The sequence below is a fragment of the Phalacrocorax aristotelis genome, chromosome 3, assembly GCF_949628215.1.
Source record: "Phalacrocorax aristotelis chromosome 3, bGulAri2.1, whole genome shotgun sequence".
NCBI lineage: Eukaryota > Metazoa > Chordata > Aves > Suliformes > Phalacrocoracidae > Phalacrocorax > Phalacrocorax aristotelis.
In genome coordinates, this window is record NC_134278.1 from 106,908,454 (window position 1) to 106,931,453 (window position 23,000).

General features: G+C 40.5%; 1 protein-coding gene across 1 annotated transcript in view; it reads right to left on the reverse strand.

The window, feature by feature from the left end:
• Positions 1–23,000, reverse strand: part of HHAT (hedgehog acyltransferase) — a 161,487-nt gene that overhangs the window by 105,756 nt on the left and 32,731 nt on the right. Inside the window, exon 9 of the mRNA XM_075088980.1 lies at positions 19,815–19,850. Coding sequence (XP_074945081.1) covers positions 19,815–19,850 — 36 coding nt within the window. The remainder of the gene's footprint in view (positions 1–19,814; positions 19,851–23,000) is intronic.

The window sequence follows — 23,000 nt, forward strand, 5'->3', positions numbered from 1 at the left end:
AACTGTGCTACTGTCCTCTGTTCTCCCTTACTGTTCCCCCATTTTCTAAGTCTAGTGATTGACAACGTTTATTATCCATTCCTATCCGGACTGGAAGACCATTGACACTGATGTGTCAGTGCTCCCCTCCTTTCAGGCTGCCACTAATAGCATTTTTGACCTGAGACTTCTCACAAAGTTGGCAGAACTGTGCACTGCACAACTGGTTGCCAGGTGATCATATATAAATATTTCATCAATACCTTTTGATTTAGTAGCAACTCAAAAAAGCACAGATGGAATGATATTACACCCAGAATAAATTAATATAGACAGATGACAAACTGTTTTATTACATATATAAGAATGCAAATAAACCAGCTCTCTTCAGTTTCCTTTTGTTTCTTTATATTTAAAAAAATGTTTGTTAATTAGACATCTTTTAAAAAAAAAATCACACTGCTCTGAAAATTACAACCAAGATGAACACAGCTTCCTCTATTTTTTTGGTTTATCATCCAATATATATCTATACAGAGTCATTTGGGAGCTTTCTTCATTAACATAATTTCCTAAGGGCTAGTATTAAATTGATTATGCAGAAAAAGAACGCTGTGCACCTTTAATGTTGACCATAAATTAAAAATAAATCAAAATGTAGGAAAAATAGACATGGCCAACAAAGGATATTGGCTTAAAACACTTCCGTAATTTGTTTCAGGACTACTAAAGTACATCTCTATATACTTTACAGTACATTTTGTTCAAAAGACATCAATAACAATATGGAACAGTCTTCTGAGGAAAGCTGTTAAGCCTGCTCTGGGGGCTCAGCATGCTTGGGTGGCTCTCTGAGATACCTCTGTGCTAATGCAGGCAGCATGGGGAACACACAGGAGCTAGAAGTCTCTGTGCAGTTACATGACTGGAGTGCTGTCACGGACGGATACAGGCTCTTCAGGAATGACAGGATGGGAAGGCCAGGAGGGAGACTTGCCCAATATGTGAGAGAGCAGGATTGCATGGAGCTCAGCCTGGGGATGGGTGTCACCGTACGGGGTATCTGCAATAGACCTCCTCATCATGAAGAGGGAGATAAGGCCTTCTTCAAACAACCAGAATAAGCCTCATGTTCACAGACCCTGGTCCTTATGGTGGACTTCAACTACCCAATATCTGCTAGAAGGACAACACAGCAGCCCTCAAGTGATCTAGCAGTCTTCTGGACTGCATTGATGACAACTTCCCAACACAGATCATCAAGGAACCAGCAAGGAAAGGTGCTCTGCTGGACTTTCTACTTACAAACAGTGAAGAACTGGCCAGGGATGGGAAAGTAGAGAGGCATCGTTGGCTGCAGCAACCATGAGATGATGGGCTTCATGATCCTGAAAGGAGGAAGCAGGGCAGAACGCAGAACCACAACCTTGGACTTCAGGAAAGCAGACACCATCTTCTTCAAGGATCTGTTTAGAACAACCCCATGGGATATGGCTCTGGAGAGAAGAGGGGTCCAGGAAAGCTGATTTGATACTTATGGATCACCTCCTTCAAGCTAAGGAAAGGTCCATCCTGACAAATAAGAAGTCAGGCAAAGGCAGCAAGAGGCCTGCATGGATCAGCAAGGAGCTCCTAACAACTCAGACTTCAAAAGGAAGTGTATGAAATGTGGAAGTACTAATTTCACTGTTAGTCTTCTGAGGCCTTACGGGTCTGAACTATGGGACATTTTGATTGCTGATTTATTTTTAAATCATCCTTCTGCCAAAACTAGGACCTACTACAGGTGCCACTGGGCATCAGCATTTGCATCAGCAGTTCTTGGGGGCAGCATCAGGACCTGAAGTCATATTGTTCTTCAGAGATAAACAAAAATATTTTTATAAAACGTACAGAAAGAGAACAAAACGTCTGCTGATCTCAACACAAACATGAGGATCTTTTTGAAGAAAATTGTATGTATTTTCAAGTTCTGAAGCTGTATGAGGATACAAAGCACAAAATGCTGACCCAGCGTCATGGCATTAATAACTTTTTTTAATAATGAGGAGAAAAATATCACTTTACTCCTGTGGAAAGTGGCCTAACATTTATTCACACATATGCACAGTTTTCAACTTTTAAAAAAAGTTTTCTTTTTACTATAAGCTAGCATAAAATGTCAAATCAGCAATTCTGTGGACTGATGGTATAAATATTTAGTAGCTACAAAATAAGTCATAACAATGTTTCCTACGTACAGCCCTCAAGAGATTCCCGTAGGATACATGAGAGGAGTCAGCATGCTGTGACCACTCTGCACAGGTTATGGAGGTTCTGTTGTACTTCAATGCAATGATCATCACAGTCAAGATGCATACTGCCTCCGAGACACTGATCATAATCAGCACAAAGATATGTCAGCTTTCTGTGATTAAATGATTTGTCAGTCTGATCCTAAAAACGATTTGTGCATCTACAGCTCTAGCAAAAGCATATAACTCCAACACATTTCCTTCCAGAGCTGAAACATCTTAATGAAAGCAGTCATTATTTTTGTAATTTACTTCTGAACTCTTCAGAGACAGCATCAGCTGAAGCGAGACGTTTCTGCCTGAATATTGCTTTCTGAGCCTTTTGTTATAAGCCATGCTTAAGGTGAAAGAAATTTAGGAAAAATAATTTCAGGCTTTCCCTGTTGATTTGGTCTGTGCACTTGACAGCACTTCATAAAACCTTGTCTCTCTGCTCCTTGTTTGATCAAGTTTTCATCTTTACTCAGTTCAACAGAAGAGGAGGAAAAAAAATTTAAAACAGCAATGCGAGGCACAAAATAATTTGAAAGGAACTAAGGGAAGGTATTGTACTAGACACTCACTTTTTGAAACTCACTTTTGAGCACTATGCCTGCACACTGCACACCCTTCTCTAAGCACTGTCCAAAAAGCAAGGAATGTTCTGTAATACAGATACTTGCCTCCTAGCACCGATATATCTTTTAACTTGGTAACACTAAGCAAACAAGACCATGTCTACTTTGAGCAATCTATATATCACTGTACCACATCTGCAGTTTTGTTGGCACATGCTGTAACTCTTCTTCACAGACTGTGCCCAGAAATTCAACCACAGGCAATTCAATCACAACTTTTCACTTAGTTATAGCTATACTAACTTGCCACTATTAATTTCTGAGGATCAAAAACAGAAGAAAAAGCTTGATATCACATCGACTGGAGAGTACAAATAACAGAAGACTGGCCTGCAGGAGCAATTTCTGCCTGGTGCATTCAAAACTTTGTCCCTATTAAGGCTATTTTTTATACAGAAGTGAAATACTGATGGTTTCTATACAGTTTCTTTACTTGAACCCAGGGCTGAATTCCTACCTGTTATAACAAATCCTGTAGGCAACTGGAAACCTGCATAAGACAGAATGCCCTGCAGTACTACAAACCAAAAACTGAGGCAAAACCATGAGTAAGAAATTGTAAAATTATTCATTTTAACTTTTGCTCCTTAACCACTGCTCTTGAGTCATGCAAAGGTCTAATCAGACAGTTCAGAACATTAACAAATCTTCAGTTCTGGAATCAGGAATCATAGAAAACAGGGAAAATCTTGCAAAGGCAGGTATCTCAATGAACTAGAACTGTTGCCTATAAAAGCAGGGACAAAAAGTGAAGGAAATCCTGGCAACAGAAATTCTTAAAACCAGACTGAATGCAGCACAACCAGTACTGTAATAAACAGAGTAATGCTCCAAACCACTGGAGGACCACAAAGACGTTATCTCCAACTGCAAATTATGGAAGTCAAGCGACAACAAAAACATTCAGGTAATAGATGTCTTATTGTACCTAATCACTCTAAGTTAATCCAAGAAATAAAAATTGGTTTTATATTAAGTTGATTGTTCATTTGACAAAAATTAAAGACCACTAACCATCTCTGCTGAGTTTAAACTTAATTGCTAACATGCCAACATACAGAGAATCATCTTGAAATGATAGTCCAGAATTAAAATATGAACCTGAAGCACTGTCAGATTTGAACATACTTAGGTGCCTCTTAAAATTGTCTTAGATTATGTAAAATATGGATTTTGTATTTGCAATTGTTATTTTGCGAGGAATTAATTAGAAAGGTAAATTGTACTTAATATTGTTCGTCTTTCTTCCAACATTTCTAATGCTAAAGCTTAATGATTTCTAAACATAAAACATTATTTCCTTTCACATTCCTTTTTGTCAGTTCTGTAGATTCAGGGATGACCAACTCTGTGAAACCTGCCTATATTTTGACAATTGGCTATATGATCCAAAAAGTATGCAATGCTCTCCCATTTAAAAACTGCTAAGTGACTCCAAGTACCAGGAGAGTGCAGCTCCTACTTTGAGTTCAAAAAGAACAAAGTGCTGCAGGTGGCCTTCTCAGAGGGCATTTCACATACATGGCGGCAATTCCAGTCTAAACCCATGAAGTCCAAAAGCCAGCGCACCTACAACCCATCACACAGGAAGATGCCACTCCTGACTCCAAAAGTTCACGAACCACAAATTGCTGAAGAGAGTTTACAAAAAAGGCTTGAACCAGCTCTTTGCACCTCCTCACTAGGTGCTCACTGTTGACTGCTAGCAAAGACAAGAGTGCTTGGCCAGGGTAAGCTCTGCTCCAACCCCACACAGTTGCTTTTATACTTGTAGTTAACTTTTGCTCTAACGTATCAGGTTCCCCACAGGAAGGTCTCCCAGAATTTAAGGAACTAACCAAGACTTCAGGTGGCCTTCCTTTCTTCAAAATAAAGGCAGTCTCCAGTTTAAGAATCTCCCTCCTGAAAGTTAGAATAATTTTGTCCAACGATGCTTTGATCTTATGCAAGTTAGCACTCATATACTTGAAATACCAATAAAAAAGACCTTGAATGATAGCTTATGTTCTCTTCATCTGGCATTTCACAATGAAAACAGCCATGGCAAATTTGAAGATCCCATTATTCAGAAATGCAGAAACGTGTTTTGTCCAGTCACAGCTTGCTACTAGTGTTACAGCTATTTGGTACCGCTTACTTTTTATTTTCAGTAGTCCTGCAAGAATAAAGTATGAATGCAAACTCACTCTTTACACTGATCACAAAATATTGGTCTTGACTAGATAACCAGCAACTTAAAATACAAGCTTTAAGGTTTATTTTGTTGGTTCAGTTCAAATCACAGCAGGGGAAAGAAATAAATATCATAAAAAAACATTTCCACAGAGAGAGGGAGAGAAAGAAGATAAAGCAGGTTCCCATGGTTACTTTGTTAACCATCTCCATTTTGATGTTTACATAGTTTAAAAACTACAAGACACTATAAACAAAAAGAAATGAAATATTTATTGAGATCTACATTACAGAAAGCTCCCACCATATGTCATGTCTGTTTCAACAGCCTACTGTCCGATTAAGCTCTAAAAGCCACACTGCCATCTACTAGTTGCTGGTACTATCAAGTATGTTATGCAGGGCAAACCTTTATTGAACATGCACAGAGGAAGCCCTTGACTCAAGTTCGTTTACTAATATTTCACCTGTAATTTATTTTCAGTAAAAGATGATCCCTCACCACGAGACTAATAACAAAATTGCAGGTGTCTCACTTAAAAGTCATAGCTTTTGCTTGGCTGTCAGCTAAAACTAACTGACCAAAGGCTGTTCTCAAGCTCTAGCCATTTCAATGGCTACAGTTTTAATCATCTACTTCTAATGCAAAAGAAGTTCCTCTTATCTTGAGTCATCACCCTAAATGAAAGGTTAATTCTGTATAACAGCACTTTTCAGCAAAAATACCGTGTAAATTGGGTCATTCCTGTTTTGATTTCCTGAAAACCTGTATTTTCGCTAGGCTTCTTATTGTCTGGGGGAGGAATGACAAGTCACTCTGTGATACCACTAGTACTGTGAAGGCTCCAGACTTGCACTCAAAAACAGAGAAGTTCTATACAGAGTCCCCAGTGCAAGAAAGTCTGGAGATATTTTGAAGCCCTTGGTATTTGGATATCGCCTTCCTTCAATTCAGAGGGGGCACATAACCTTAGGTCCTGTATGCGTAGACATCATAGAGCAAAGAAGCACATATAAACCCAAGGTAGCCAACTCTAACACTGGACAGCAGCACTGCAGTACTGATTTCAGTACAAGGTGGTATGTAGAATAATGGAATCATTTAGGTTCCATTAGAACCTCTAAGATCAACAAGTCCAACCATTAACCTAACACTGCCAAGCCCATCACTAAACCATGTCCTTAAGTGCCATGTCTGCATGTCTTTTAAATACCTCCAGGGACGGAGACTCAAGTAGTACACTACAGTCTATTTAAGTAGCGTACAGAGACTGAGATGGACATACTCTAAGAAGCAATGTTTCTCCTGCCGTGTCCTAGCCAAAAAGTGTCCTGGAAACTGTTGTGCAGCTTGAACATTATCAGCTTGTCTACCATCCTACAAGCAAACTTCTGCAATTCACTGCTGCTGTGTGTTTGCAAAAATTGCTATCAATGAACACATTTATATTCTTTTAGACAATCTGTGAATCCTGCAGAGTTCAGCTAATCTCTCCTCCATGGCAGGATCAACTCGACTTAGGTAGCGCTTGAACAAGATTTGCTCCTGAGTTTTTGCTATATTCTGAGGGCATTCAGATGAGAAAGTTTACCTGAGCAACTCATGGCCTCTTTTGGCTCCCATTTTCCATCCACCCAGAAAATATATTTTTTTAGCTCCCTATAACTGTTCAAAAAAAATAAAGGTCAGTATTTAAAACTACTCTGCCTCACTAGCAAGTTGTATATGTCTCAATATATATTACTTTCAGAGCAATTGTCTAATCCAGATTTGAAAAGCAATTCATTGTACCAAGATGCTAGATACGTTTTGAAATAATCTCTAAATCTACCAGAACTGTCTCTGAAAAGCACTAGCACATGGAATGCCATTATCCTAACAGCTACAGGAGATAACGTTCATTACATAATATCAATGTCAACAAAAAAATAATAGAGTGATACTTATTACTTACACATGCTGATTCTCTTTACATCAGTCAAGGCAGAAATCTACTTTATTTAATGCTTTTTAAGTTTGGGGTAACATCATGTAACTCAGGCAAGCGAACTGCATTTTGCTATTCACATAGAACAGAACAGCAGAGGGTGGCTGGAAAGTAGAGTTACTTTCCAAGTGTCCAGCTATGTTGCGTGCAAGAAAATGCTACATCTTCTCCAGGAGAAGGCAAACAAGAACTGTATCACAGCTGATAAAAAGTATTATCATTTGGTCTCCATGAACTTAGCTCATTCCTCAGCACTACACGGAAGTACTGCAATTACATTTTTGGGATATACTAAGAAGCCTACAGCATGTTACTTCACCCTCTTATTTCAGACAGTAAAAAAAAAAGTCCAAAGGTTCCTCATTCCAAAGTCCCTCATTCCTTCTAAAATAAGAGTTCTACCCAATTATTTATTTGTGACCTTTAAGATGGAAGCCTGCATGAAATTTTGATTCACATGGCCTAATTTCTTTAGGAGCGGGGAAGGAGTGTTTCCCCTTAAACTACATATCATAAACAACATGCATTTGCAAAGATGTTAACCGACACAGTTTATACATGCTTTATTGATTTTTGCCTTAGCTGCTTAAAAGATCACATTTTACTACAGTTCCCTATTTATATTTATAATCTTCTTAATTGCATTTACTTGGGAACACATACAGACTGCAAAAAAAAACCCAACATTATTTGCTTTTTTTTTTTAACTCTAATTTGTATTTGTGATAGAATGATTCCAAATCCAATAGTCACTTCCTGTCCTGTTTTATCATCTTGTATTGGGTTCACATGGCAAGGCTTTGGTAGTGGGGGGGCTACAGGGCTGGCTTGTGTGAGGCAGTGCTGGAAGCTTCCCCTATGTCCAACAGAGACAATGACAGCCGGCTCCAAGATGGACATGCAGCTGGCCAAGGCTGAGCCCATCAGCGATGGCGGTAGTGTCTCTGGGATAACACAATGGGGGAGAGCGGGAGATAAAAAAAACAGCTGCACAACTGCAGCCAGGGAGAGGAGCAAGAACATGTGAGACACCTACCTCTGCAGACACCAAGGGCAGTGGAGAAGGAGGGGGAGGAGGTGCTCCAGGTGCCAGAGCAGAGATTCCCCTGCAGCCCGTGGTGAAGACCACAGTGAGGCAGGCTGTTCCCCTGCAGGCCATGGAGGCTAGCAGTGGAGCAGATATCCACCTGCAGCCCGTGGAGGACCCCACACCGGAGCAGGTGGATGTGCCAGGAGGAGTCTATGACCCCATGGGAAGTCTATGCTGAAGCAGGCTCCTGGCAGGACCTGTGAAGAAAGAGGAGCCCATGCTAGCAGGACTTGTGACCCCGTGGAAGGGATCCACGCTAGAGCAGTTTGTGAAGAACTGCCGCCCATGGGAAGGACTCACATTGGAGAAGTTTGTGGAGGACCATCTCCAGTGGAAGGGACCCCACGCTGGAGCAGGGGATGAGTGTGAGGAGTCCTCCCCATGAGGAAGAAAGAGCAGCAGAAACAATGTGATGAACTAACCACAACCCCCATTCCCCGTCCCCCTGTACCACTGGACGGGGAGGAGATAGAGAAGTCGGGAGTGAAGTTGAGCCCAGGAAGACGGGAGGGGTTGGGGGAAGGTGTTCTTAGGATTTGGTTTTATTTCTCATTATGCTGTTCTGATTTAATTTGTAATAAATTATGATAATTTCCCCAAATTGAGTCTGTTTTGCCCATGACAGTAATTGGTGAATGATCTCTCCCTGTCCTTATCTCAACCCATGAGCCTCTCACTATATTTTTCTCTAACATGTCCCGCTGAGGAGGGGGAGCAGTAGAGCGGCTTTGGTGGGCACCTGGTGTCCAGCCCGGGTCAACCCACCACACATCTGTTCTTGGTGTTATGTAAAGAGCTTATACTAAATATTGACGTTGAGCTTTTATATAGCATTCTTAATCCATAGATCTCAAGACATTTTACAAAGGATTGATCATTATCCTGCTTCATCTATTAAAAGGAATAACATGAAGATCTTCAGGGTGGAATTCGAATCTCACTGAATTCCCACAGTCCACAGCGAAGCTAGGATTACACTCCTTATCACAGTACCGCCAGTCAGCCAGAACAGCATCCATATCCACAGACAGATCCCAGAGCCTTAGAAATGGTGTTCTGTGATTTGCACTCAGCAATTCCACACGCCACTTTGGCGTCAAACCAGGGAGAATATGGCTTTCAATACAATATCTTATTCAGCTTGACATTCACTAAAACACCTCCCATCTCACATTAGCAGCACTTTTTAACTCTACCTTCTCCCAGATATCCTGCTTACAGCTCTAAACACAATAACGTTGCCATCAGTGCTGTAAATAACTGCAGTCAAGTCCTCTACTCAGGCTTTACTACTGCAATCAATACTGCTGCAGACAGATACACAGATATCAAGGTCTAATGCCACCGCTCAGGTGTCTCAAAGTATTTTCACCTCTACACTGAAACCCTCAAATCACTTGATCTGTGGGTAACTAGATATGAGTTATCAAGCCTCCTGCCTTCATCCTTTCCTACCCTCTTTTAGATTGGTTACTCATGCCCAGTCTTTACACCTTGCTCTAAGGTAGATGTTTAAACTCACAGACTTCCTTGACTTTATAAACTCTCCCAGACTCCTCAGGGAACCAAGAACCAAGTTCTTAAAGGAACAAGGACTGAAAGCAGACTGCATACTAACAACCACACAGGTTACTGGGGTATCCATCTGACTGAAACTGCTGCATGCTACTGCACAGCCATAAAAAAAGCAGCAAAGCTATCTCCTTCAGCAGCACATCTGATAATGTACTATCCAGATGTGATAACCTGAGAAAACTTTGTAAATTATGACTTTGCATTAAAGTTAAGGGGTTATTGTTTTGACATGCGATATCACAACCACCCCAAAACCACTTTGGACCCAGGCAAAGTCAAGCAAGCTGACCTGAGCACAAAGATGAGCTGAAGAGCCATGATCTTCAGCAGAGGATTCAGAACACTTCAGTCCCCAGAACACTGCACACAAAGTAGCCAAGGAAGAGAAAGGCATGCAAGCTTTCCTGCCCACAGGGAGGAAGGGAGTCATTCTGTATTCCACTGTGTTAACCCAGACAGGTTATTCTGAGCAGCTGTTCCTGGAATCCCATACGTTATACAAACTACCTACTGTCTGAACTAGTACTTTCGGGAAGAGAAGGCACAAAAGCAGAGGAGGTCACGTAATAGATTGCATCTTCTGGGGTGCACGTTTCTTAGAAGGGGACCGCCTTCCAAAACCCTAAAGGCAGCCTTACGGACTTCCACATCATCCCCTGCAACATTTGCCACGCAGAGAAAGGCATTACAGCGAAAGCGCAGCTTAAATACACAGAGCTGGATCTGTTCCCAAGCTTAGCTAGGTGCGAGCGCGCACAAGTGCGGAAGGACAAACGGCAGCTCTCCGTGGCTGCATTCCGGCAGTGACCGCAACCCTCGCGCCGGCACCGCAACCCTCGCGCCGGGCGCGGGCAGCGCCGGGCCAAGGGCGCCCCCTGGCGGCAGCGCGGGCCCGCGGCAGCGTCCCGGGGCGCGGCTCCGGCTGGATGCGGCGGCGGGGGCGGGAAACGGGAGCGCCCTTTCGGAAGTAGTGCTCGCCAGGGAGCCCGGCTGGCGGGGCCTGCTCCGCCCCCGAATTAGCAGGCAGCCAGAAATAAAGGCATTGTAATTTAAGGATTTAGTTGTCCCGCACGGGGCAGGGAAATCTGGGCGGGAGGGTCACAACACGTTGCTTTTTAAGGGGGAGGATGAAAGGTAACCTCAGAGCAGCAGGGATTCAGATTACAAGGGGTTAGTTTGAATCATGTGCTGGCTAAAACATAGTTTACAGCACCTGTGCTGCATACACCTAATTTACCAGAAGCTGGGAATATAAAAGAATCCTCTTTCCATTCTTCCCCACCCACCCCACCCCCCTTTTTTTCCAGCACTGGTCTACATCTTAACAATTCCGATAAATAATCACACAAAAATAGCACATGGCTTTCAGGAAACACATCTGAGACATAAAACATGAAATAACTTTGAGATTGTTACAAACTTCAACCGCATCCTACTATCTGGAAGTTGCAATCACGCCTCTTAGCGTGCCAAAGTACAAATACGGACCACAACACATAGAAATAAATAAAAAGACGACATGAAAAGTGAGAAAGACAAAAGAACTAATAAAAATAAAATTAAGCAGATTTCTGTAAATTTATACTCTAGGTCATACGAACCCTTTATACATGTTTAAGCTTTCACTACAAGTGCTTGGTGGAACGCAAAATATTATAAATAACTTTTTAAATAAACAACATTTCTTATATATTCAGTTTTATGACTCTGAAATACAGACTGCTTCAGTTGTAAAAGACGCAAAGTCCCTCAGACTGACATCACATGTAAACTCCAGACAAATTCTGGCCCTTATAGTCAGATTCAGGGACAAAAATGTTCCTATGATATAATTTCCTGGACTTGGCAGAGAATAAATTCAGAATCCTTACAATCCTTACAATCTCAGGTAGTTCAAGGCTGCTGGGCACATACTTTGTTCTATTCTATTGAAATACAACCTTTGATCCAGCTCCATGAAAACACTCAATAAAATTATTTTAAAGCGGCCTGAACTGAATCTCAAAATACTTCATCTTCCACAAACGGTGTATTTCTTGCTCATAGACAGTAACTCAAACACCCTGCAACAAAAATAACAAACTGTTTTAATTCACAGTTGCAACGCGTAAACATGATGAGATCTGTACCTTGTTAATCCCAACTTCCCCACTCCAACAGTTTAAGTTAAATATCACATTTACATAACATTTACATAAAGATTCGGTTTTGTTTATACAAAACCCAGCCTTATTTTTGCAACATGCTCAATGCTAATTCATTATTTAGCAACAGATTGTTTGCTCTATTAAAAAAGGTTTACTTCTGAGGAGGTGTTTGAGAGACTGCAGTTCCTCTGAAGCAATTTAGCATCATTCTTCATTACTGTCTGATATAGTTTCTTGGGTTTGCTTGGTGGTTTGTGGGGTTTTTTTTGTTTGGTTTTCGGTTTTGGGTGTTTTGGTTTTTTTTTAAAACAAGCTTGAGGTTTTTTGGACACTGTCCCACTCTAAGCACGACACCCCAACCGATTTTGTACATCATGGCACTCATACAGTTCATACATACACCGTCCACACGCAGCAGAACATTCATGGAGTCTCCCACTGCAACCCCCAGGAGTTTAGCTGTGGACTTCAATGGCAGCAAGGCTCGATCTTGTAGCTGGTAAGATTTCAGAAGCTTCCAAGCACTGTCCAGTTTGATTTTTTTTTTAATATTGCTTAGATATGTTATGACTGCTTTCAACAGGAACACAATTAGACCAGCGCTGACCCCTTCAAAATTGCCAACACCAGCAAATATTGCAAAACTTCCAGCATATCTGAAAGCAGAGCTCATGGGAATCTGCGATGTGGCTGGACGTAACTGCAATATTTTATTAAAAAAGCTGTATCTTTCAGCTCCTCCGTGCAGGGGTCCCTACGGATAGATTGATTACAGTTCTCTTCTGTATTTCAGAACTGTAAAATGATGTTTGCAGAAGCCCTAAGGCCCCATATTGAGAGTAAAATTAAACAAGAAATATTTCCTAAGCTAGTACCACTAGCTTTCACAGTAATAAAATAAACACTCTAACCTTAAAATTACCTATAAATTAGGCAAAGACATTCAATCACATCTAGTGATCACTACAATTGCTTTTATTAGCAACAAGACTACCTACTTGGGTTTTCAATATGCTAACTTAATCACAAAATTTCAAGCAAGTCTCTACAAGGGCTGTCTCCAGCACATCATGTCTACATCACAAAACATACCAAAGATGGCAAGAATCACCTTTTGTTCTTAGCTCCCTGGCTAAAGAGGTATCGTTACAGTGGGACTTTTTTGTCCAAAAGAGCGTTTTTGTAATTTAACTTCTGCTTCGGTGTTAGTCTGCTCTGGAAGCTTGTTTCAGGGCTGGACACCCTTGACTGAAAACACTGCTTGCTTCTGCTACTACCACTGGCTTTATCTACGCTGCTCAGAAGAACAGTGATCCAAGGGAGTAAATACTGGTGAATACTTGCTAGAGATTCATACCCTACTAGTCCTCACTTGGTTTAAAGGCTAGGGATTGGAAGCAGAAAGGACCCGAGAGAATCCAAGTACAGCAGTTGCATGTGTCCTACACACAATGGTCCCACCTGCATGTGACAAATTACCAGCATCACTGCACCCTTTCCCAGAAAGCACATGAGTAGATCTAAGCGGAATGATGCAGTGCATCACCTGCATCTTTGGCAGTTTTTACCCTGTACATTACTTTGGTGATTAGATAGATATAAACTGTTTTCCTTCATCCAGACACACTGCTGCTTAATCAAGACAGCACCTTTGCACCAGCACTGATTCAAGTGGGAAAAATGAGAGACAAAAAATTATCATAGACATACTGCAGATAACACTAAAGAAGAGAGTATTGCTTATTCAGTGGTTCTCCCATAGACATACAAGCTACATATAGAAGTCAAATGCATCTGCTCTAACCAGTCATCCAGAACTCTCAGGCAAAGTAGTACAAAGATTTGGCAAAACTGGTTAGGATTAATCTCATCTGGAATAGATCGGCCAATCCACACAATGCAGAAGTTGCCCCTTAGGGCACCGTGTTTTTCTCAAGGTGTCTGAAGGAAGGTGAGGCCAGCACTATGGCCATTTTTTATAGCAAAAGACTAAGGTTACATGCTGACTAAAAGCACAGCCTGAAAAGAGAAGGGAGGTCCCAACAGTGAAAGCTATTGGGGAAAATACAGAAACCGCATCAGGCACAGGAAGGCAAAGTTGGTGTACTTGTAACGATACCACCTATCAGAAAGAGTCTGTGATGTGAATGATCCCCTGAACCACACTCAGATTTTGGTTCTTGAGGAAATGATTTGGTTTACTCCAGAAGACAGTTTGGGCAGACATTGTTGTGAGAGTCGTTCAGCCTGTAGAAGAGATGGCTCCAGGGAGACCTGACTGCATCCTTTCAGTACTTTAAGGGGGCTTAAAAGAAAGATGGGGACAGACTTTTTAGCAGGGCTAGTTGTGTTAGGACAAGGGGCAATGGTTTTAAACTAAAAAGTAGATTTAGGCTAGATAAAAGGAAGACATTTTTTACAGTCAGGGTGGTGAAACACTGGAACAGGTTGCCAAGAGAGGTGGTAGATGCCCCATCCCTGGAAACATTCACAGTCAGGCTGGACAGGGAGGGCTCTGAGCAACCTGATCTAGTTGAAGATGTCCCTGCTCATTGCAGGGGGGTTGGCCTAAATGACCTTTAAAGGTTCCTTCCAACCCAAACTATTCTATGACCGTTGTGCCTGCAGCAAGGATCACAAGGTAACCAGAACACAGAGTGAACCAAAAAGCCAAACTTCTTGATAGAGCAGAGAAAGGATGCATCATTGTGGGACTTCACACCTAGCAATTTCAAGGGCAGAGATGATTATCCAAATACCTCTATAAATCCTGTTGTAAGAAAAGTAGAATCTCTTTAATACCATGCTGTCTAGCACAACTTACAGTATATGACATCAGTAGTATTTTGGGCAGCCACATGCAAAGCAGCAGCAAAGAGACTGTAGAGCATTAGCACTGGTATCTGGCTCCCAAGAGAGCCATGGATTATGCTGCATCCCATGTGGCACCCCAGCAGGGAATCTGCATCTAGCTGTTGGAACCCAGAATCACCTCTGATCTTCCCTAGTAATGGAGTTAGAGGACGGATGCAATACAAAGCAAAAGGGACTGTTACATCACGGTGACTTTCCAAGACCTGGGTGCATTAGAGAAGGGGAAAGCTCAGAAGTGGTGGTGTTTGTTGTTGGGGTTTTTTGGTCAGATTGTTTTTTTGGTTTGGTCTTTTTCTGGGGGGTGGGTTGTTTTGTGGGGGTTTTTTGTTGTTTGCAACAGAAACAGTGATAGCAAGAACTGTTTGATTTTTAAGCAGGGACAGAGATCTCTTCAGCTTAGGATGGCTTGAATATTGTTGGGCTTTTCAGTGAGTCTATGCTTTCCCTATGGGTTACATTTAGTGATTTTTCACCATCTCGGCAAACAGTTGTGATGTCTTTTGGGAGGAAATGTCTTCACTTTAGAAAAAGTTTGACTTCACAGGAACTGATCACAGTGGTACCTTTCTGAACACAGTAGAACAACAAGGAAAAAACCTGACTTTAAAAATTTACTTAACAAACCAGTCATCAGATAAATCATTAACACCACTATTCCATTATCCTTTTGGGTCCTATGGTATTCCACAGAGAATGAAACCAGGAGTTGAGCCAGCTGATGAACAAGCTTTTCCTTGTCTTCCTTCATCAGTGTACCTTATTTATAACCAGAATCCTTCTTTCACCATGGTACCATTCTGCCCTTACATGGAGGTGTTCTGCTTCTGACTGAAAAAAAAAAAATCAATAGAAGTGGCAACACATACTAAATTTTGATCCCAGAGCTAAACTATGCCTTGCCTCACCTGACAGAACTAGAAAAAGGAATGATTTCCAAGTTTTGTATTTGGAGAACCTTTGTACCAGGTAATAAGCTAAACCTAAATAACTTGCAACTCTGAGCAAGTTGAAGTCATTGCAAACCATGGGGTGAGCTGTGAGCACTGCTAACAGATGGATACCTTTGGGAGACGCTGGGGGGGGCGGGGCGCGTGGTCCTGCAGCTCTTTTCAAAGCCAGATCTGTACTGGAATGAGCATGATTCACACTTTTTCAAAGGCACAGCAGTGCCACTGAAAGCGTAGAGATTTTTCAAACAGATCATGCCTCCAGGAACTGTCATTCTTCTCCACTGCCCTCATCAGTGCTGTCCTAACAGAAGCACTGTTTGGCATTAGGACAGTAAATATTCTCATATGTTCATGATTGTATTTCATCCAATGCCCTGTTCTCAGCACTAGATGAAATGCCTGGATAAAGTAGCTTCAATGAGGAAACAGCACCAGGCAGCCTCTCTTGCTCTTTCTCTCTAAATTGCTACCCCAAAGGCTCTTTTTATGCATTTTGAACTATGAAAATACACCCATTGCTCCATTCTGAGAAGGCTTAAGGTTTAAGAGAAACAATTTTTCCTGTAGTCACAATGAAAAATATTACTATGTTTGTGTAGTATTTGTGTGATTTAAATAATTTTGCTGATCCTAAAAGTAGTAACAAATACCATCTTTTATATTATTGTGTGAAAACAGTGGGCAAATGGCCTTAAGTATTGTGTACATATTTAATGGGTAGTATCAAAACCCAATTTTCATCACAAAATTGCTCATCTTTCCCCCGTGAATTTCCACTGTAAGCACTACAGTATAGCTAACAACTCTTCAAGGCCCAGACCCCAGTGTACTCTATTGCACTTGAATTACACAAATCGTAGTTCCATGATGCCACCATATTTCAGCATGCAAGCGATTAGAAATCTAGTCCTACAATCTAGTCCATCCCAAGCCAGTAAATACCACATAACTAGCTGTTTCAGTATAATCTACACTTCAAATAAGTTTAGGAAGATGGAATTTTTAAACCTTTCAGAGCTATCTTAAAAACCATATTAGAAGCATAGTTAAAGCCACAGCTAGATGAATGGACAGAATTTTTTTTTTTGGTAAGAACATAGAAGTTGTGTAGCTGTAATTTGCTGTCATACTTTGTGTCATGCTTCACTTGGGCAAGCCACTGACTGTATGCCAGGCTATGTACAGTCCTAGCCCCTTCAATCAGCATTTTAATAAGTAATTAGGCACAGATTGTCCTTTTAGCAGAGACTATTTTTAATTTTGTTGGCCCTGCATTTTATATTTAAAACTGTCACACTGGGTTCCCTGTTCCACTGTGGGGTGACATCCTTATTTTTAAAGCAATATAGTCTCTTGAACATTTCAAATCTCAATTCGTATTTTAAACACTTCCTACAACTCCGGTTTGTTTGGGTTTTTTTTTTCCCTCACTGTTTTATTTCACACAGAAACCCAAACTGTGAAGAAGATATTTATGACAGATAGTATATGAACATAGGAGAAGATCTGCCAGTTTTTGGAAGCAGAGGCACTGAATTGGCAAAACCAAAAGCAATAACTTTCTAAAGGTCACATGTAGAGATGTAGCACCAGGTCCTCTGTTTCCTAGTCCACAAAGTCATCTTCTAAACAAAGGATATGGTTTTTTTTCAGTTAAGGAAACCCAAGCAAAACTCATATGCCTAAAACAGAAAAGGACAACATTCCCTCCTTAGCAGTACAGTTAGAGCATCTGATGGCTCCCCAAGTTGTTAACAGGGTTATGTGACAGACTGAGAATGAAGTATTAAAGCTAAGGCTAGAACACCACACTGCATAGAACCCACGGTTGGCTTTGAAAAAAATTACATTCAACTCATTCAAATTCAATGGCTATCTGCAGTCCAGGGATAGCACAAGCATAGAACTCCAATGCTGCATCTTCCTAGGATGTAAAACATTCTTATACACTACATTCCCTTTGCAGCAGTAGCACATTTGTAAACCATTTCTTAATATGATTACTTCCATTTCTTATATGATTTTTTTTAAAAAAAAAATCAATCTGCGGGTCAAAATATACATATAACTGTTCTTGTAGAACTGATACCAGACCTTAAATACATTCAGTAGTCTGAAAACTATATCTACACACTGAAATACGTATCTTCAGCAATATTAACACTATGGCTTTAGTGAAGAGAGCTGCCTGTTAAAAGCTGCCTGTTACATGCAGAGAAATACATAAAATAACCCTAATATTACAAAGCCTACTGCTCCAAGGTTATGAGATGTCAGGATGGCTGTTTGCCTGTGTGACCTTAAAACAAACCTGATTTTCCCTGTGACATCGGCTTTGTGTTATCTAATATTTCATGGCTTTTGTATTTCATTTAAACCGTAAAAGCATGATGTTCAACATGATGCTACTCACTATTCTTCCCTTTAAGATATACCTTTCGTATTATTGGCTGATTGGCACCCAGACCTTGGACAGAGAATTACTTTTTCCTGGATTTCGCCACAGTACCAATAATCTAGAGAAGCTGAATATGAAAGGGGTATCTTAGATACTTCAGAGGACAAAGTGAAAAGAACACTTAAGTGATGCTGACCCTAAGGCAGAGAAATGCTTTTTGGCATTTATAATTTTGCCTGCAGCTGTATACTTTTACTAGCTACAGTCAAGAGCAATTAGCAGGGTTCTGAAAACATTAGAAAATACACACTTCAAGTGAGTGACCAAAGGAGCAAAAAGCAATCAGGAGCCAAACTGTTAGAGCTCTTGGCATCTGTGAATCAGTGCCAAAAAAAATCTCTATATTAAGGCCAAAGACTCATGAGTGTGAAAGCTTAACAGTCTTTATCCAAGATATGACAAAGTAGCCCAACAAGTTAGTTCAGTGGCAAGGCCAAATCAAGAGAAGCCTAACATCACCCGATCCTTATGGTGGGACACAAACAGCATGCTCTGGCTCACATACTGGGTTCGTTCTTCCAAGGGTAAAGTTCTTCACAGATGGAGATTGCAACATTTTAGTGGGATGAAATAACTAATAGAGTAAATTCTCTAAGGGCCTGAAGACCATGGCAAACTTCACAAGTAACTGCAATGCGTATCATGAAAGATGATCAGTAGTTAGTGATAGATGCATTATTAAAAATGAATGAAAACACATTCTTAGTGAACACCTGTGACTTTGCTCACACACAAGAACTCCAAACAGCAAAACAAGTTCCTCAGTGTAGCATTCAAAACCATTAACCTCCCTTTTCGTGTTGAAGTGCCCTACCTTAATCACTGCATTCCTCCAAATGTTAGTAAACATAATTATTCCACTTTCCTTATCTTCAGAACAGTCTATCCCATGCATCAAATAAAATTTTCTATTGAGAAAATAAAACTCCCCTCCACAGTCACATTCATGACTATATAAGTAATGTTTGATTTTTAAATTTTCCTTAATTATACATGAATTTGAAGTATGTCAGTTTAAAGAACCAGAGAAGCTTCAAAATAAATATTAATAGGAGCATTATCATGGCACCAGCCTAACAAAATAATGCCTTCTCATAAAATGAGGGCGGCGAGGCACCGGAACAGGTTGCCCAGAGAGGTGGTAGATGCCCCATCCCTGGAAGTGTTCAAGGCCAAGCTAGACAGGGCTTTGCGCAGTCTGATCTAGTGTAAGGTGTCCTTGCCCATGACGGGGGGGTGGGGGGTATGGAACTAGATGATCTTAAGGTCCCCTCCAACCCAAAACATTCTATGATACTATAATTTTCTAAAAAAATTCAAACCCTTAGAAGGTACGAAGGTACTTGAGTTACTAGTGCAAAAAACTTTTAAAAAGTTTTTCTTTAGTACAAGAAAAATTAGTATTTCCTCAGTAATGAGTGGAACACTGCCACTGAAATTCCTGAGTCAAGGGCTTCCTGATGGACACCTAAAGAGGTTCCTCAGAGAGTGATATTGAGTAGATATCCAAGCCAAGTAGTTGAAGTTTCTCAAACTAATACATAATTGGAATACAAAAGAGGAACTCTGCCATAGAAAATATCAAGTAGTACTGAGTTTACATGGCTATGTCTACCTATAACAAACACTTTTTGATATGGAATTGGAATTCAAAATAAGCATTGGCTTACCTGACCAGAAAACGATGTAGCCCAACGTCAAAACTTCTGTAAGAAAAAAGATTCACCATATTTTAGTTATTAAAAAAACAATATTCTGTTGGGTACTGTACAAACACTGTATTTTAAAACAATCAACAATACTGAAGAGAAACATAAAATTACTGGAATTGATAAAAGAGAAGCAAAAGCATAATATACAATATCGTTGAGTGTGACAGAGCAGTGGAACAGGCTGCCCAGGGAGGCTGTGGAGCCTGCTTCCCTGGAGACATTCAAAACCCACCTGGATGCATTCCTGTGCCCCCTGCTCTGGGTGTCCCTGCTCAAGCTGGGGGGTTGGACGAGATGATCTCCAGAGGTCCCTTCCAACCCCTACCATTCTGTGATTTCTGTGATAACATGTGACATTTAAGACAATCGGAATCATTAAGGTTGGAAAAGACCCTTAAGATTATCAAGTCCAACCGCTAATCATATGGAAAGATTTAGAGGCATGTTAAAAAGCTCACAAATTCCTTGTTTGATTATTTCTTCAATAAAGCAGTAAGAGTAGTGTAACCCCCACATAAAGCATAAGTGTGTATATTCTGTTACTGGAAGTAATTTTTTTAAGCATCCGGATGACCAGTAAGTCTACATGTTTCTTGTCATATGTAGGTAGATCCTCTATGGGAAACTACTGTGGAATCCTTTCTTTCCCCTTTTCTGCTCTGTTCTGCAGTAAAATGCAAGGGATTGCTGTGAATTCTCTCCATGATATAGAATAATCAAAGAACGCCCTTATGTCTCCTTCAGATACACAGAATATACAGAGAAGTGGGCCTTGCGTGTTCCGCTCAGATCTGGTGAGGAAAATAACTTTGAGGACTTTTCACAGTAAGTGCAAGTTAGATAACATTAAAGTACAAGAACCGTGCCTAAAAACTTCAGCACTAAACATACATTGGCAGTTAATGCCTGTGTTTCTTTCCCTTTTCTGTTTCCTTCATCCCTCAGCCAGCTCAGGAAAATCACGCTGATGAGCAATGTACTAGCAAATCCTTGACACTACAGGAAGGTATCTACTGATTTGAGACATTCATCTAATATCTGAAGTATGTGCCATTTTATGGGACTATCAATATAAACCTAGATTAACTGTGTGCATAACAGCACAATCAGAAAATGCACGTCTTATTTCCAGTGCTGGGCTTGCTATGAAGTGGGCTTAGATTTTGTTCACAGAAAACATTTTGGCATATACTAAGCTCTTCAGCATCCCATTCCAAAAAAACCCTAATTGGTCATTTGGGTACATGGTTTTATTTTAACAGTATTGCTTGCAGTGTGCTGCCTTCTATCTGAAACAGCAAAAAAAGTCATCAGATGGTTAATGGCATCCTAATAACAGCAGACAGATAATGAGCTGTAGAAGTTTTGAGTTAACAGTGAAGGGAAAGTCCACTGGTTCAGCAGGGTAGAGAAGAGGGGAGCGAATATCACTTGAAAGCTGCATTGCAACAATAAAAATATTCTGCCAGGAAGATGCACATGGTCATCATCAAACCTATATTTTCACATTCCTTTCCTAAAATCCCTGTTTTACATTATTTATTACATTACTGTGTTATTATACTGCACAAAGTATATCCAGTTATCTTCCTGCATTCCTCCTGCCTGAACACATGCTGCAATTTGGCTTCCCCTCTTCACTAAAATATTCTGTGTTGCACAGAGTCTGCTGTGTCAGAGCTGCCCACAGTCTGTATTTATAGCTCTGAAAACCTTTTCTTCCTAGGACCAAGAACTTCAGTATGTTTCTGCTGGGATGGGAAGAAGAGGAAACTTGTACAGTTCCAGGGAACAGCTACATGCTGAACAGCCGTCTCACAAATATTCAGCCAAGCTCACCGTTTCAAGGTCTCCTGGTTATTCTCTGATGGCAATGACAGAATCTGATGTCCTCTCTGAAGGGACACAACAGTTGAGCTTCTTGTGGACAGGGATTGGAGGATAAAAACATCACCGCTCTTGACACTGAATCAAAAGCCAAAGGACTTGGCCTACAGCGAGCATGGAAACTGAATGGCCCTCTTAACTTGAAATATCAGAGCTGAAGGAGGTTGGGATAGAGAAAGCTGAGGCAGAGTTTCCCTCCCTCAGACAGGGAGGGAAAATGATAGTTTGCTGTGGACTTACATGCCATCTTCTCTCATTTTTCACTCTTTCCAAAACATAATGTACTTGCTATTAAAAAAAGATTTATACCTTTATTTCACATGTACTTTAGCTATTAAAATTTCCAGATATTCAAAATAAGTATTAAAAATGAACATTCATAGAACCAATTTATTAGAATAAATTTAAAGGAAGATGATCTATCAAAGCCTCACTATGTATAACTCAGCATAGACATACAGGCCCCATTATTCCTCAGTTTGATGCTGTACCGATACATTTCAACTGACTACCTAAGATCCTGAATTCTCAACAGTGTGAGCAGTCATTTAAAGATGAAACTACACTATGACCAACAATAAGGATATCAGAGATATCAGTAGCATCAGAGCGTGCACCTAGATCGTAGAGACACCTCAGGACAGTATCGTTTATTACTTCCAAAAGAACAAGGCCAAACAATTTCAAGCTGTAAAAGGAAGAAATAATTGCATTACTTAAGGCTATGGATATTGGGTACCTACACTTTTCAGTACCTAGCATAACGAATAGAGACATTGTGCAAGGCAAAAATGCTGAAAAGCTACGATTATGGGAGGCTGGTTTTGACTAGACATTACCACAGACACTTTCAACCATTCTGCTTGTTCACATTTAAATACATAATGCATTTAAGTCTACAAGTGAAATGAAAATACAGTGAAGTAGCAATGGAAACAGATGTGTTTCCATTCTCAGGTAGAAGAGTTAACAAGGGATAAAGAGGGTTTGTGTAACAGACTGCAACTTGGGGGTGGAATAAGCAACTTCTTTTCAACAACTTCTAAACAAGAGAAAAAGTAATCACACTGCTTTTGGATTAAAAATTTCATAGTAATACCTTCAACATCACAGGAATCAACCTATCAGGCATGACAGGGTGCCCCCCACAATTAACTCAGAGTTACACATGGACATGATTATCTACTGCCTATAAAGTACACCCATCTTTATAAGTTATGTTGCAATATCAAGTAATCAGCTTCCTAAAGCTTGTTC